This window comes from Drosophila guanche, unplaced genomic scaffold (assembly GCF_900245975.1).
Source record: "Drosophila guanche unplaced genomic scaffold, DGUA_6, whole genome shotgun sequence".
Taxonomy (NCBI): domain Eukaryota; kingdom Metazoa; phylum Arthropoda; class Insecta; order Diptera; family Drosophilidae; genus Drosophila; species Drosophila guanche.
The window spans coordinates 7,051,791-7,065,328 of NW_022995748.1; the positions used below are offsets into that span (position 1 = coordinate 7,051,791).

Sequence of the window (13,538 nt, forward strand, 5' to 3'; positions counted from 1 at the left end):
ACACTTCGGCTCGGGTTTCGTCAAGCTGCGAGTGGCCTCTCGCTGGCTGCCCACCCGATGACAGCCGAATGCTTTCGATTCTGCGGCCCCCTGCTGCCGGCTTCAACATCGTTGCACGGCTGCTGCTGCTGCTGCTGCTGCTGGGACTCCGGTTAGGGCCGACAGCTTCCTGCCGCTGATGCTTCAGTTACGTTGATAATGTCAAATCGTTTGGTTCGCTGTGCTGCTGCCGCTCACGAGGACTACGAACACGACCAGTATCAGGAGCAGGACCAGGACGACAACGACAACAACGGCTCCCTGGCAGAGACAAGGCCCACGAGGACGGTAGTGACGGGGACGACGGCCAACGAGTAAATAAATTAAGCGACGAGCAACAGCAAAGTAAATAATACGAGCAGCACAAAACAAAGTAAACCAAATGAATTAGCAATCCATAAACAAGTTCGCAATCTAAATACGAACAGCAAACAAAACCCACAACTACGACTACGACTGCAACTGCCGGCTAAAAACGTAAAAAGTGTCAGAATTTGTGAAAATTAATATTTCACCAGAGATTTGAGTGCTTGAGTGCAAACAAACAAAACAAACCCGAAAAATACCGAACAAAAACACAGAACAAACCAAACAGCAGAACACAAAACACTGAACAGAGAACCAGAGAACACAGAAGCTAAAGCTGAAGCTGAAGCCGAAACAGGGCAAACTTTTCATTTTACAAAAGTTTTATTTTACACACTTTTTCCACCCAGTTCCCGTACTCGCGTAAAATTATGAAAAATATGTGAAAAAATGTGCAGAATCCACAATATTCTCATACGAGGAGAGCAGCAACAAAGGCAACACAAACAGCAACAACATTAGCCGGGAGGCCCCTGACATAGGTCCAGCCACTCGGAGCGGTGCGGGAAATTTTTCTGGTCCGTACCGACAATCCCCTGACGTTTCCTTTCCACTCTGTGTGTGTGCCAGTGACAGTGTTCGTGCCAGTGTGCGGGCCAAGTAGTGCGGGAATCCCTGTAACGTGCTAAAATTAGCTAATTTATTGCCCAGACTACAACAATCACAACCAACAAGAAAACCAACAGAAACCGTAACAGAAACAACAAATCCTTGGCAGTCATAACATTTGCCGTGCTGCTGTTCCATGCCCCAAAGGTAAGTTGAGATCCTGTAAATTCGGCTTGTCTGAGTTTAGGTTTCCTTTACAGAAACATAGTTGAAAGTTTGCGGCTAAAAGGGGTAAAGTGATGCTGTGCGAAGGGTTATGAAAGTATCTGATTCGCTTGAGAAAAACGAACTATTAATTAATTATTAATTATAACAAAAGCATTTAGCTATTGAAAGTCGAATATCTGAAGTCGAACAACAGTTTATTTTTAAGGAAATATTCAGATTCAGATTCATTGAAATTTGGGCAAACGAAACTTTCTTTCATATTATTTAATCCAGTATTGGCAGCTGTGCCCATTCCTTAGTCAATTTAAAGAATCTGGCACAGGACTTTTCACACTTTCCGTGACTTGAGTACACCTTCGGATAGCATTTGTCTCCCGCTTGTAGGGTCAAACATTTGCCATTGCCAAAATAAAACTTTGGCTTTTTCGCATCGTAATTGTGACAATTATTGCCAGTCGAGGCCGAAGCAGTCAACGGCATAAAGCAAAAACATTCATTGCATTCGTAGAGGCCAGAAGCTGGAATCACAATTAAAATCCGAAAATTGTGAGCAACTTATTTATATTTTTAACAAAAATTACCCATCTGCAGTAGAATTAGCAGTGCTAGAACTAGTAATGCAGTCATTGCAGTTGAGGAAATGGCAGCCACTAACAAAAAAAGATTTTAATTGTTAATTAGACAAGCTGAAGTGGCAATCATTAGTCACACTCTGACACGCTTTTCTCCATCGGACTCATTCAATTCGAGTCTCTGGAGACAGCAAAATGTGCCAAGCTTTTCTGTAAGTTTTCTATAAATATTTTGAGCAAAGTTATTCTAAAACAAAGTTCAGTGTATTAGCTCTCTTAATTGTGTGTGAAACCAGCTTGACACATCAACTGAAACATGAATTTCCCTTTATGGAAAGGGGCAAGGGATGTGCACGAATCAATAAGACAGTTCCAGCCGTAAGTTTCATACATACAACACCACAAGCAGAATACATTCTCAAGATTTTGAATAGCCCCAGTTGGGCAGCGAGCTTTGGATCATTACCAGATGGATGGTGCATCAAGAAATGAAACCATTTAGATGCTTTCAGGATGATTTTCCACCAGATATACCCATAGACACCCATCAAAGCGTTTTTCTGGGCACTGACAATAACACATTTGCCGTTCATTTAATTTGCTTAGATGGAACTTCCTCGGAACAAAAAGATGACAATCATTATTGTAAGTAGAGGCAATGGCAGATGTCCTGTTTATAGTTATTTAAATGCTTAACAAATTTCGCTTAGATTTGGTTCAGACATACTCAACAGAGAAACATCCTGCAAAGTCCACCATGAATAAAATAAGAAAGATTCATGTGGAACATGGGCTGAAAAGGAAGTGGTTAAGAGGATGTCATTAAAAATAAATGGTTATAACATTTAACAGCTTTTATGGTCTTCGGGATTTGTTGAGTTAAAATATAAATATATAAAAGAAAGCAATTGCATTAGAATTTAAATGGATTTATGTGACTAAAACAAGTGGCAAAAACTGTGAATATTTCGTTACGCGTTTCTAGAGAGTTTCAAAAATAGTGTTTAATTGAGTTGTCGCCTTCAACTCTCTTTCTAAAAAGATATACGCCCCAAAAGCTATGACTGACATATATAGGTACTCCTCGTAACCAGATAGATTGGAATATTCTCACACGTATTTGGTTTTGTGTGTTATTTTTTCACTGTTTTTGGTAGTCTTTTCCAACGCAAAACCAAAACAAGCCATTTTCAGATTTTTCCCGTTTTGTATTCTGTTGGTTCGCTGGCTAACAAAAGTTCGAATGTTAAATGATTTTCAGGGCGGAAACTTTGACATCCCTGAAAATGGAAGCAAGCCATTTGTTAGGCTGTCAGGCGACAAAAGAACGGCGCGCAAAAAAAGAGCATCTCTGTGTGACACGTGAATTTATTGCAGTCAAAAATATGAAAAGTTCCATCAAAAGTGCAACAACAGGCAGGACAACCATGACGAGTGGGCGGGCGGGGCAGCAGGAATTGAGTTGTCACCTCTGCCATGGCTAGTAGAAGGGTCCAAAACAGCCCCACTCGTAGCAGCAGCCGCACCTGTTGGGCACATAATAGAAGGGCGGGGCACAGCTGCAGGTGCAGCCGCCGTTGCAGCAGATGCACTGCATGCAGGGCAGCACGGGTCCGACCGGACCGCTCGTCAGCTCGTAAGAGATCATGGCACACGGCTGCTGGCAACAGCAACAGTCGCGAGAGGGTGCACATGGTCCACAGCCTCCACAGCCTCCACAGCCTCCACAGGGTCTGCATCCTTCACTGGGCTTGCATCCTCCACAGGGTCCGCTGCTGCAGGGCTTGCAGGGTGCACGGCATTGAGGCGGCCAACAGCTCATTTTAAATGTTGACTTTTTCCGTGACTAAAAGAAGGACCTCTGGCAACCTGTTGCTCGCTCTTTTGCAAAAGACTTGGCGCAAAAAATGTGCTAAATATGCCGGGCTAATTGGCCGCAGAAGTGGCAGATAAAGCACCTTTCCTTCGCTTCGCTTTTGCAAAATCCGCTCCAAAATTTGGTCAATATTTTTCCAATAGGTTGTTGTTGTCAATGGAAATGAGAACAAAAGCAAAGCATTGTCGAGAGCAGCCCGAATCAAAATTTCCAGCCAGCGTAACAATTACATTTCATTTAAAATTCCATTTACCCTGTGGTCCCATATTTGGTTTATTCAGGATATGAATATCTTAACCAAAACCACACGACTCCGCTGCACCTCAGTTGTAGGACTATTTGCAGCAGACGAGGCGTGGCTTGGTCTGGTCGGGTACTCTGGTTTTAGTGCCCCAGCCGCCTGCTCCTCCCATGCAGCTCCCATGACTGGCATTCGGTCACTGTGGCTAATGTAATTGATTGTCTGAGGTTGGCCGGACAGGGACTAGAGCTGAGTGTGTGGCAGCTAAGCGTACGAGAAAAAAACGTTGTTAACGGTTCGTTATGTGAGTGGGAGAGAGAGACATTTGCATGCCAAACAGTGGGTCACATGCGAGAGTTTCGCAGAGGAAGATGCACGGGTTAAATGAACAAATGAAAATTGATTAATAGAGTAAACGTGTGGCATAGTAGTGCACTTGAAATGTGAGATACACAGCTTGATTTGCTCCACTGTATATCGCACTTGCTCCGAGTTTTTTCTTGACTGCCACATTAATCCTCTGTCCGCCAACTTCGTTCCACTTTTGGGCAGACTAACGAAACGTTCTTCGACCCCAAAAGGTTGGCGTCGACCAGACTGTCAACAGCTGTCCAACTGAGAGCTTGGACTGCTCTCTGTCCCCACTTCAGTTCGTTTCCCATCTCAGACCTAGTTAGACCTCAGTTCTCGATTTTGTGCTAACTCCCGGCGGTAACCGAAAAAACACACAGGAGAAAAAAACCTCAAAGCTCCAAGATGTGCGGTGGATGGGCTTGTTGTTCCTACGGCATGGCCTGCTGCAATGGTCCATTGTCGACAATGCGCTACACGGGACGATGCTTCGCCCCAACGCCTTGCGGTGCCTGCGACAATTGTTCGTCCTGTTGTGGCGGCGGGTGCTGTGGCGGCGGGTGCTGCTGGTAGAGCTGGCTCAGAATCGAGTGGTAAGTAATTAACATCAGAGAGGTTGTGGGGGTCAGCCTTATTCGGTATCTCCATCATCCTGTAGGCTTTGAATATTTATTCTGCCACCCGACACACAATGACGTTGGGACCTAGGCTGAAACAGGCAGTCTGAGTCCGGTCGTTGTCATCGCAATATCTAACGTTCTTTACCTGGTGAGTTTTTTCAGATTTGTTTCCTTAAAAAATATATTCTCAACCGGAAGTTTCCTCGCGTAGTTCCGTTCTCAACCCCATAGCCAAGATGTGTGGCGGCTGGGCCTGTGCCTCGTACAATCTGGCATGCAACAATCCTCCTCTGTCTACTCTGCGCTTCACCGGCAGAGACTTTGTGCCGACACCTTGCGGACCCTGCGACAAGTGTTGGGTGCGTGACACCAGTCGCCAGAACTCCAACAACTGCTATGTGCCACACAACATAGCGCCACCCTGCCCACCAGAAAATGGAGGACCGGCCGGAACATCTAAAGTTTCCGAATGCAACTGATGGACTCAAGACAAAATAGATTTACATATTCATAGCTTCATTATGAACAAATAAAATTCAGAGTACTATTTAAACGGTTCTTTATTTGGGAAGAGTTATCAGGGGTCATGAATGTTCTTCAACTCTTTGTGCTAAATTCTTGCATCTATTTGCAGCTCCAACTAAGAAAAAATGCAATCTAAATCGAGTAATTTTCAAGACATTATAATTTATTGTAAAGCTGTATAAAAGCAACAAACAAAATCTTCGCTCCTCTAGTTCTGCAAGGTGTTTCGACTTCGTTTTGCTCCGCTTCGAGTCTCCTCAGTAGTAGGGTCCAAAGCATCCATACTCGCCGCAGCCACAGCAGCGGTTGGGCGGACAGGTCCAGGGCCCGCAGGGTGGGCAGGGACCACAGCAGCAGTTGCTGTAGTTCATTGCGGGCAGGGCGGGACCCACTGGACCGTAGGCCAGGGCATACGACACCGAACCACAGGCAGTATTACACATCTTTCAGGAGGAAACTAAAGAAAAAAGAAGCGATTAACTGGAGCCCGAATAATTTTGATAAATACAAAAATTTACACTTTGCCGTTTGCTAAAAATCGTTCGAAAAGATTCGAAAAGTTTTTGGGAGCAAAGAATTTTTTTGTTTGCTTTTATATTTTAGACGACAATTTCAGGAGATGTTTACGGCACGAGAGACTAAACTAATATGAGAATGCTCTAAACACAGCTTATGTTTATGGGCTTCCATCTCGAGGCACTCTTGATGTGAAAAATTTAAAAAACAAAAAGGGTATCCGAAATGTTGGGGAATCTGCCTTGAAAATCGATCAAAGTCAAGTTGTTGTTGTTGTTGCTGGTTCTCAGTTCCTGGCGGAGTAGAAATTTCACACATCAATGATTTAACATCGGAGCGACCGACAAATACAAAAAAATTGAATTTCTCTAGCGACAAAACAGCAGCGCAACAGTTTCAGCCCTCTGGCAAAAATAAGAAATCATTGAAACATGTCTAAAAAAAAAGGGAGAAAAATAAGTACTGAGAGTGTGTAGGGGGACACCAGTAAAATGGGCGAGGAAGGGTGAAGTGGATGCCAAAGGATTTTCGTAGGACCTGCTCTAAACTGGGGGAAAAGTCGATGTCGATGTCGGGTTCGAGTTCGAGGCAGACATGAAAGTCTATTAGACTCAACGAAGCAACCTTAACGTCATTTTCCAGCTTCCTTCAGTTTGAGGGAGGTCCATGAGGTGATTGCGGGACAGGATATGTGTACGTACGTATGTGGGACCTCGGCGTGTCTGTGTGGGTGCTGTGATTCACAAAAGCTGACAAGCTCATCGATCCCTGAACATTAGCTAAACATAAATTACACAGATGGCTGCACAACAATTGAGGCGTTTATTATAATGTGTGTTCACACTTGAGGCTTTCAAAAGATGCATTCAAGGCGATAGCAAGGCATCGTGGGGTGGGGCGGGGTGTTTTTAAAAGAGGCAGAGATGAATGTACACAAGTGAAAAGATGGCAGACTCGTCTTTAGCAGACGAAAAAAATTAATGTAAATTAAGGCCAGACAAGCATTTTTGGTAAATTCTCATTTATCTAGATATTTAAATATTGTCAGAAATTAAGGAGATTTACGTTCAAGAAATATGTACATGGCGCTGATAAATTTCTGTGTGCGGTAATTAATTGAAAATTTGCCTCAAAACCAGAAATAAATTTGCTAAATTAATGACAGTTAAAGTGAATATTTTTGAAATTCAAAGCAGAATAAATTATTAGTCTGTGTAGTCAATATTATTTAGAAATTGTTATTATTATGTCGGAGTTCAATTATTACCGTGGTTCCATTTTCTATGTCAAACATTTAGCAGAGCAAACAACAACTGCTTCCATACAACGACTGTACTGAGAACAATTCCTATCATACTCTCATTGTGTGCAACTTGTAACTTTCTAGCTTGCAGCTCTCTCTCGGCGCAGCTCTCTCTGTCTCTCTCGAACCAAGCAGCTTGATGCAATCTGCTGAGCAACACGCTCGCTTTATTATCTCTAGTTACCATCTCCCTTTTGATCTGGCCTTGAACATCGCCCTCCCTACGCTCTCTCTCTCTCTCTTACACTAACAACAACGCAGCTTTGAGTCAGACACTGGACAAGACGGTGCGTGCATAGCAATGGTATGGGCAGTGACCAAAAACAAACGGTAAAGTGCAAAGGAGACAACGAAAGGGAACAATTTCGTAGTGAATAACCAAGAATACACTGCAAAAAATATTAATTATTCCTAATGCGCTCTTCCAAAAATTCGTATTCCTCTTTTATTGACAATGAATCTTAAACTGTTTGCCCCTCTGCATGCCGCATTATTTATTCATTCGGCTTCCTTAAAAAGCACTACATACACATCGATTTAACCAAACAGCTGGACTCAGCAACCCTTTCCATAGAGACAAGAGCCCCAGGACCTCCGGCATGCTAAAAACTATTGAAAAACTCATTTATGGACAGCAAAAAAAGGAGCAAAACTTGAAGACTGCAATTGAGTGCGCCCTTCTCTGTCTCTATAAGAAACGGCACCCCACTTAGGATAATCTCATTGGTGGCATGCCAAAAAGTTTTCCCTCACACCCCTCACTCGCACACAGCACATAAAAATGTCACCACAAAAAAGCAAAACAACAACAAAAAAAAAAGAAAGCGGAAGGAAAAAAGAAAAACAGCAAAGCAAACAAGCAAGTGGAGAGGCTTCAACTAAAAAAGGTATTTCCTTTTAAATCAAATACAAAAATTGCTGCTGGGATTCCATTCCTCTGCTCGAAGTCCACTTCTACTTGCACCTCTCCATCTTCTCTCCCACTGTCCTTCCCAAGCTGGCTCAGTCGCCCTGGTCTTTTTACAAGTGGACACGATGGGCACTTCATTTCACTCCAAAAACATATTGAGCCGGGGCCTCTTGAGTGTGCGCCAAGAGATAAGCGCAATTATATGGCTTCAAGTGGCAGACCAGGACACGGCTGGGGCACCGCAGAGACCACGGGCAGCCACGGAGGTCGCACAGTAAACTGTATAAATTAGGAAGAAAAAAGGAACGAAACGTAACGTAACTTATGTGACACGGCCTTCATTGAGACAAATGTTGGGTCTTTAAGTGCATTTTTTTCTTGTGTTTCTTCAAGCACTTTAAACTTATATTTATATTACAGATACAACTTACACACACGTGTATTGAAAATGGATACGGTGTAGAAAAGCTGAAGTAAATTTCTCTGAACTTTGGCATCTCGCACTCGTTCTCTGGTCAAGTGCTCGTTATGGGCAATTTTTGTGTCCCAACTTCTCTTTGTGGCCTTTTGTTTCTGCCGTTCCTTCTTTTTGTTGACCGCATGCTGAGTGTGGTCTTGGCCCGTGGGCGAGCCACCCATTGTGTGTGGGCCTCATTTTGAAGTGGCTTTGTGGCCGATCTCTAAAGAGGAAACTTGTCAAGCATCGGTTTTTGGGGAAATGTTCACAAGTGACCATTGAAAAGTTTTCACGATGAAGATGTTAATATGTAAGAAATATCCTCGACTGATGTTTATTATAAGTTGCGCAAAACTTTTTGGGAAGCAATTCTGCTTCGGGTTTCTGCTTCAGAAAATGTATAATCGAAGGAAAATGTTGTGAAAGTAATGAAAAGAATTAAACAATTATTATCTGAAAATTTCTTTCTTTGCTCATATATTTATTTAATTTTTCCATGAAAAACATGCAAAGGTATCCATTTTCTATCCATCCAAGAAAATGTTCAACAACAACCCATATACATATAATGGGTAGACATGGCTCAACCGAATTATTGCAGTGGGTGAAGTAATGCCTGATTTAGCAGCTCCTCAAATCGCACACAAACACTCCCCTGTTTCCCTCTCTCTCAGCTACTCAATTTCCAAGATACTCTCAGATACTCCCACGCACAGACACCCACTGCACATTCCGTAGGGAAACCCGAGTTTTGACTCTGGTATAAAATTATGCGTGTTGCAAAATTGCCACCCCTCCATTCCCTCCATAGATAACTCCTTTTGATGAGGCTCCGTCTTTGCCAATTTGACTACCGTGTAGTCATAGATCAGAGTGTGCATTTCTGCATCCATTTTGATGGCAGTTAAGACCTTTCTTTATCCTCTCTTTTTGGCGTTGTGAAATCTATAAGGACACGTGAAGTTTTAATAATAAATAATGTACACAAAAGTTTAGAGTTCTTTCTGAATCATCGAATCCCAACAGCTACAAAATCTCTCCAAGTGTGAGTAGAGGGTGTCCCACAGTCCAGACATCGTATATGCCATTCAAGTTATTTTTTGCAGTCTTCGTTTTTCTATTTGAAGTACAAAATATTTTTCGTTTATTTGCACAACGTTCCCCATACCTTCCTACACACACAACTTTTCATCGTCCTGGCCCATTCTTCTTGTTCGTTTTTCCCTTCTTGTCGACTACTTGGCACTGGCGTCGTCTGCTGGAGCTTCTACGACTGCTCCTTCGAGCCACTGCTTTTTGGTAAGTTCTTCTCTCGGTTGGGTTTTTGCTGGATTTCTACTCGTGCTATTTTTTTTCCTTCTGTGCGTTCTGCCAGGCGGCGTCAAACGTCGGGCGGCGCCAGTCCCCCATGTGCGTGGGTGCGTATGAGTGATTCTTTTTCTCCTTCTTGCCTCCTTGGCTCATTCATTCCTTCATTCATTTTGTTCGTCTTGGGTTTGGTAAATGCTGCGAAACATAAAACATCAAATGTAAATTGAAAGTCGTTCGTGTGTGAAACTGAATGTGTCATCAGTTGGAGCGTTTATCATTTTTTTACTGCTTTTCGTATTCGTTTTTAGCTTCATCTGCCGCAGACCCAGACCCAGACCCTGGCTCAACTCCTACCCCAGAAACCCTTTTTTTTGGGGGGGGGGGGGGGGTTTGCTTTAAGAAGTTTAGATTTTATTTGCAGGGGTGTCAAGTTTCCTTTAAACGATTCTGGGGCGTTCTCGGCGGGGCTAAGTTGTTTGCCAGTCGCAGGAGAGACGGTCTGGTTGGGGCATTGACTGCGCAATGTTTTGTAAAATCTTTTATTTCCGTCTCAAAGACACGGCACATGTGCTGGCTGGGGCATCAAATGTCTCGTATTTATTGTTCGCGTTTCCTGCTTCCATGTATGTAAATATGAATCCAAATTACGTTGGGCATGAATAACTCAACAGAACCAATAATGTGAGACCGAAGTCATGAGGAAAGAGGCACTAAGTTAAGTATGCCCAAGTGGCATATTCTTATATTATTGATCCGATTGATTGGTTCAAGGGGGTTAACAATAGCGGAATTTATAAATTGTAAATAAAAACCGTCGGGTCAAAATTCATTCCATTGGCTAACTGGGCAGCGTTTTTAACGATTTTGGTACGAAGCTTTACATTTTATGGTACAAAGAATTTATTTTCTTAAAAAAACGAACAGTTCATACAATATTTAATTCCTTAATTTAATGCTATAAGCATTTAACAGCCTGGCACTTCATATACAATTCTTTTATGTTCCCCATTTATATGCAAACGCAAACGCAGAGAATATATTCCCTCAGAGAAAATGAAATAAGAGATAATAAAAATAAAATTTAGTTTGTTTTTGAGTGTAGGACAAAGTTGCTAATTCTTTACAAATTAATTGAAAATTACAAAATTAATGGGAGATTCTGTTTGTTGCTCCAAGTTCGGGTTTTCTCTGGGGTATTTTCTATGCAAATGTCAAGCTCAAACAGAACAATGGAGGGGAAAGTGCAGCTGCAACAACATTTGGGGCAACAACGACATCTGCCAGATGCCAACGAGAGCAGAGCAGAGCAGCGCTGTGGTTGCTTTCAGTCAAGTGGTTTCTGTTGTTGTTTTTCCTGGCCGGGTTGCACTAACTTCATGTCAATCCTTTTGTGGCTTTGCCAGTCGTTTAATTTGAATTTAAAATGTTATCCCGCCAAATGCAATAGAACCGCCCGCCCACCTCCCTCTCTCTGGCTAGACCCCACGCCGCTCAATCAAACTGTGTGGCACTCATTTTCCACTTATTTACAATTACCACATTTTATAATCCCCTTTGGCTCTACCCTCCCGTGCCATCGAAATTGCATTTAACATTTCCCCGTTTTATTTATACTCTCGTTTATATTTGTCACACTTTTGCTTTTGTCTTTGTTTTCTGGCGCCGTTTCCCCCGTTTTTCGTACAATTTTAACTGCATTTTAGTATGTCTGTCAAATCCCACACAGTTCCCCCACACAGTTTTCCAAAGCCCTAACCCCCGAAACCTAGCTGCCCTTCAACGGTGGGCCAGACCTTGCAGATTTTGATTGTATTTTTGTTTATTTTGTTGCAATTTTAATTACTTTAATGAAAGTTTTAATTGCGAAATAGCAAAAACGCACCGAACAAGTGAGACAGCACACGAAAAGAAAGACTCAGAGGTGGAGAGAGATAGAGAGAGAGAGAAAGCGAAGAGTGGGATGGAGAGCAAAGAAAGAGAGAGGAGACGAGTGGAACCTGTAATGAGTTTTTGCGGTCTAAGAAAGGTTGGCAGCTGCACGACAACGATGACATGAGAACACTGAAAACTGTTTTCAATGTTGCTGCTCCTGGAAAACTTCTATGCCAGGTAAACGCCAGGAACTCGGGGTAGTCGCAACAGGGACGGTGGAGCTTACAGGCAAAAGTGTACAATGAATGGCAAGGCTGATTGATCAATTTGTACAGAATCAGGAGACAATGTCACTCGGGAAATAATCAAAACAGATAATCAAACAGAAAACTGTTCACTCTTCATTTCAATGGCAATTTTAGAAACAAAAGTGAGCGGTGGACAGACAGAACAATCGTTAATTGAGGTACTTAAATATCTCAATCGATGTGGGTTGCCCCTTCAAACATATGAGAGATCACTGTAAGCTTAATGTGTATCAAAGTCACCGCAAAATAAATCACAGCAAATCACTTGGGTGGCCGAAAGTCAACATCCGTAGCTTCCTGCTCATTACTGGCAGTCGTAGTCCAAGGGGAGCTCTTTGATCCGGTCGTAATTGCAGTTGGTGGTTGCATTCAGACACACATTTGCATATATATTTATATATACTCTTACGTACTACTAGAGTAGATTGCACACACAAGATTTCCCTCTTGACCCACAAAACGAGGCAAGCAAATCGGCACAAAAATGCATGTCATACGAGCTCTCGTTTACAACTCGATTGCCAGTCACAGGCACTGGCACAGGCAACGCACTGAGGTTTGAATAAAATATGCAAACAATTGAGAAGCCACAAGGTATGAGCCGTGTCCAGTAGAGCAGAGTAATAGAAAAGAAAAATAAACCAAAATAGAAAATAGAATGGAAATCAGAGACGAAATGCTAAACTGGCCATGCCAATGATGCAGGGCATAAACGATACAAATGTATCTCCTGAAGGGCAGTGGGGAAACCTTTTCTCCACTTTGCAATACATTACATATGGCAAAATAGAATCGTTGATTCAGATGACAATTGTATCACATTTAACATATGTACATATCTTATGGTATTCCTGCTCGGGTTCAATGGAAAACTTTTACTGAATGCAGTGAAGTCTAAGAGAGAGAGATTACCGCAGACTGAAGACAACGTTTGACTTTAGCTGTTCAGTATGTGTGCTGTTTATGTAAAGAAAGAAAACATAACTTTGGAGTTACTTTAACAAGAAATTAATATCTAAGGAATTGATACTTATTTATGGCACAAAACCGACAACTTTCCCTTTGAAACGTTTACGATATTTTCAGGTTTCATTTCTGTCTCCTTTTTTATAGTTTTGCCAGAGCATCGTTAAGAGCATTCGCTGTCGGCAGTGGCCCATAAAATGCATTAATGCTTTGCATGCTGTGCCCCAAAAGTCCAAGTCAAAATATATGTAGGTATATTTAAATGTACAAGCAATTGTACATATGTACGTGCATGTATAGAGTAAGCGAAATAAAAAGAGACACGCAAAATTGCATTTTTGGCAACAAGATTTTAATTGCATTTTGTATGTGCTCATTACCTTAAATGGAGAGTAAGAGAGAGAGAGAGGGCAATGCTCCTTGCAGCTTCTGTCTCCGTCCCTTGCACACTTCTCTCCTCCGACTCTCTTTCTGGCACGATGTTTCCATCTCCTTCAGTGCTTGGCATTGGTAGCCGTTTTAATGCCA

At 42.4% G+C, this 13,538-nt stretch overlaps 6 protein-coding genes across 6 annotated transcripts in view; 4 read left to right on the forward strand and 2 right to left on the reverse strand.

Moving 5' to 3' along the window:
* Positions 1 to 1,015: 1,015 nt before the first annotated feature.
* LOC117584332 overlaps positions 1,016 to 13,538 on the forward strand; it is a 42,023-nt gene continuing 29,500 nt past the window's right edge. Inside the window, exon 1 of the mRNA XM_034273163.1 lies at positions 1,016 to 1,161. The gene's annotated coding sequence lies outside the window, so the exon portion shown is untranslated. The remainder of the gene's footprint in view (positions 1,162 to 13,538) is intronic.
* LOC117584333 lies at positions 2,034 to 2,604 on the forward strand. Its single transcript, XM_034273164.1, has 3 exons — positions 2,034 to 2,132; positions 2,189 to 2,399; positions 2,465 to 2,604. The coding sequence occupies exons 1-3, from the start codon at positions 2,085 to 2,087 to the stop codon at positions 2,578 to 2,580; spliced, it is 375 nt and encodes a 124-aa protein (XP_034129055.1). The 5' UTR covers positions 2,034 to 2,084; the 3' UTR covers positions 2,581 to 2,604.
* LOC117584335 (male-specific sperm protein Mst84Db) lies at positions 3,101 to 3,805 on the reverse strand. The gene has a single exon (XM_034273166.1). It carries the CDS (start codon positions 3,574 to 3,576, stop codon positions 3,235 to 3,237), a length of 342 nt encoding a protein of 113 aa, XP_034129057.1. The 5' UTR covers positions 3,577 to 3,805; the 3' UTR covers positions 3,101 to 3,234.
* LOC117584339 (keratin-associated protein 17-1) lies at positions 4,500 to 4,990 on the forward strand. Its single transcript, XM_034273169.1, has 2 exons — positions 4,500 to 4,815; positions 4,881 to 4,990. The coding sequence occupies exon 1, from the start codon at positions 4,628 to 4,630 to the stop codon at positions 4,793 to 4,795; it is 168 nt and encodes a 55-aa protein (XP_034129060.1). The 5' UTR covers positions 4,500 to 4,627; the 3' UTR covers positions 4,796 to 4,815; positions 4,881 to 4,990.
* On the forward strand, positions 5,059 to 5,395 carry LOC117584337. Its single transcript, XM_034273167.1, has one exon. The coding sequence runs from the start codon at positions 5,079 to 5,081 to the stop codon at positions 5,319 to 5,321; it is 243 nt and encodes an 80-aa protein (XP_034129058.1). The 5' UTR covers positions 5,059 to 5,078; the 3' UTR covers positions 5,322 to 5,395.
* On the reverse strand, positions 5,574 to 6,024 carry LOC117584338 (male-specific sperm protein Mst84Dc). The gene is made up of 2 exons (XM_034273168.1): positions 5,886 to 6,024; positions 5,574 to 5,824 (listed from the first exon to the last, which is right to left on the reverse strand). Exon 2 carries the CDS (start codon positions 5,808 to 5,810, stop codon positions 5,625 to 5,627), a length of 186 nt encoding a protein of 61 aa, XP_034129059.1. The 5' UTR covers positions 5,811 to 5,824; positions 5,886 to 6,024; the 3' UTR covers positions 5,574 to 5,624.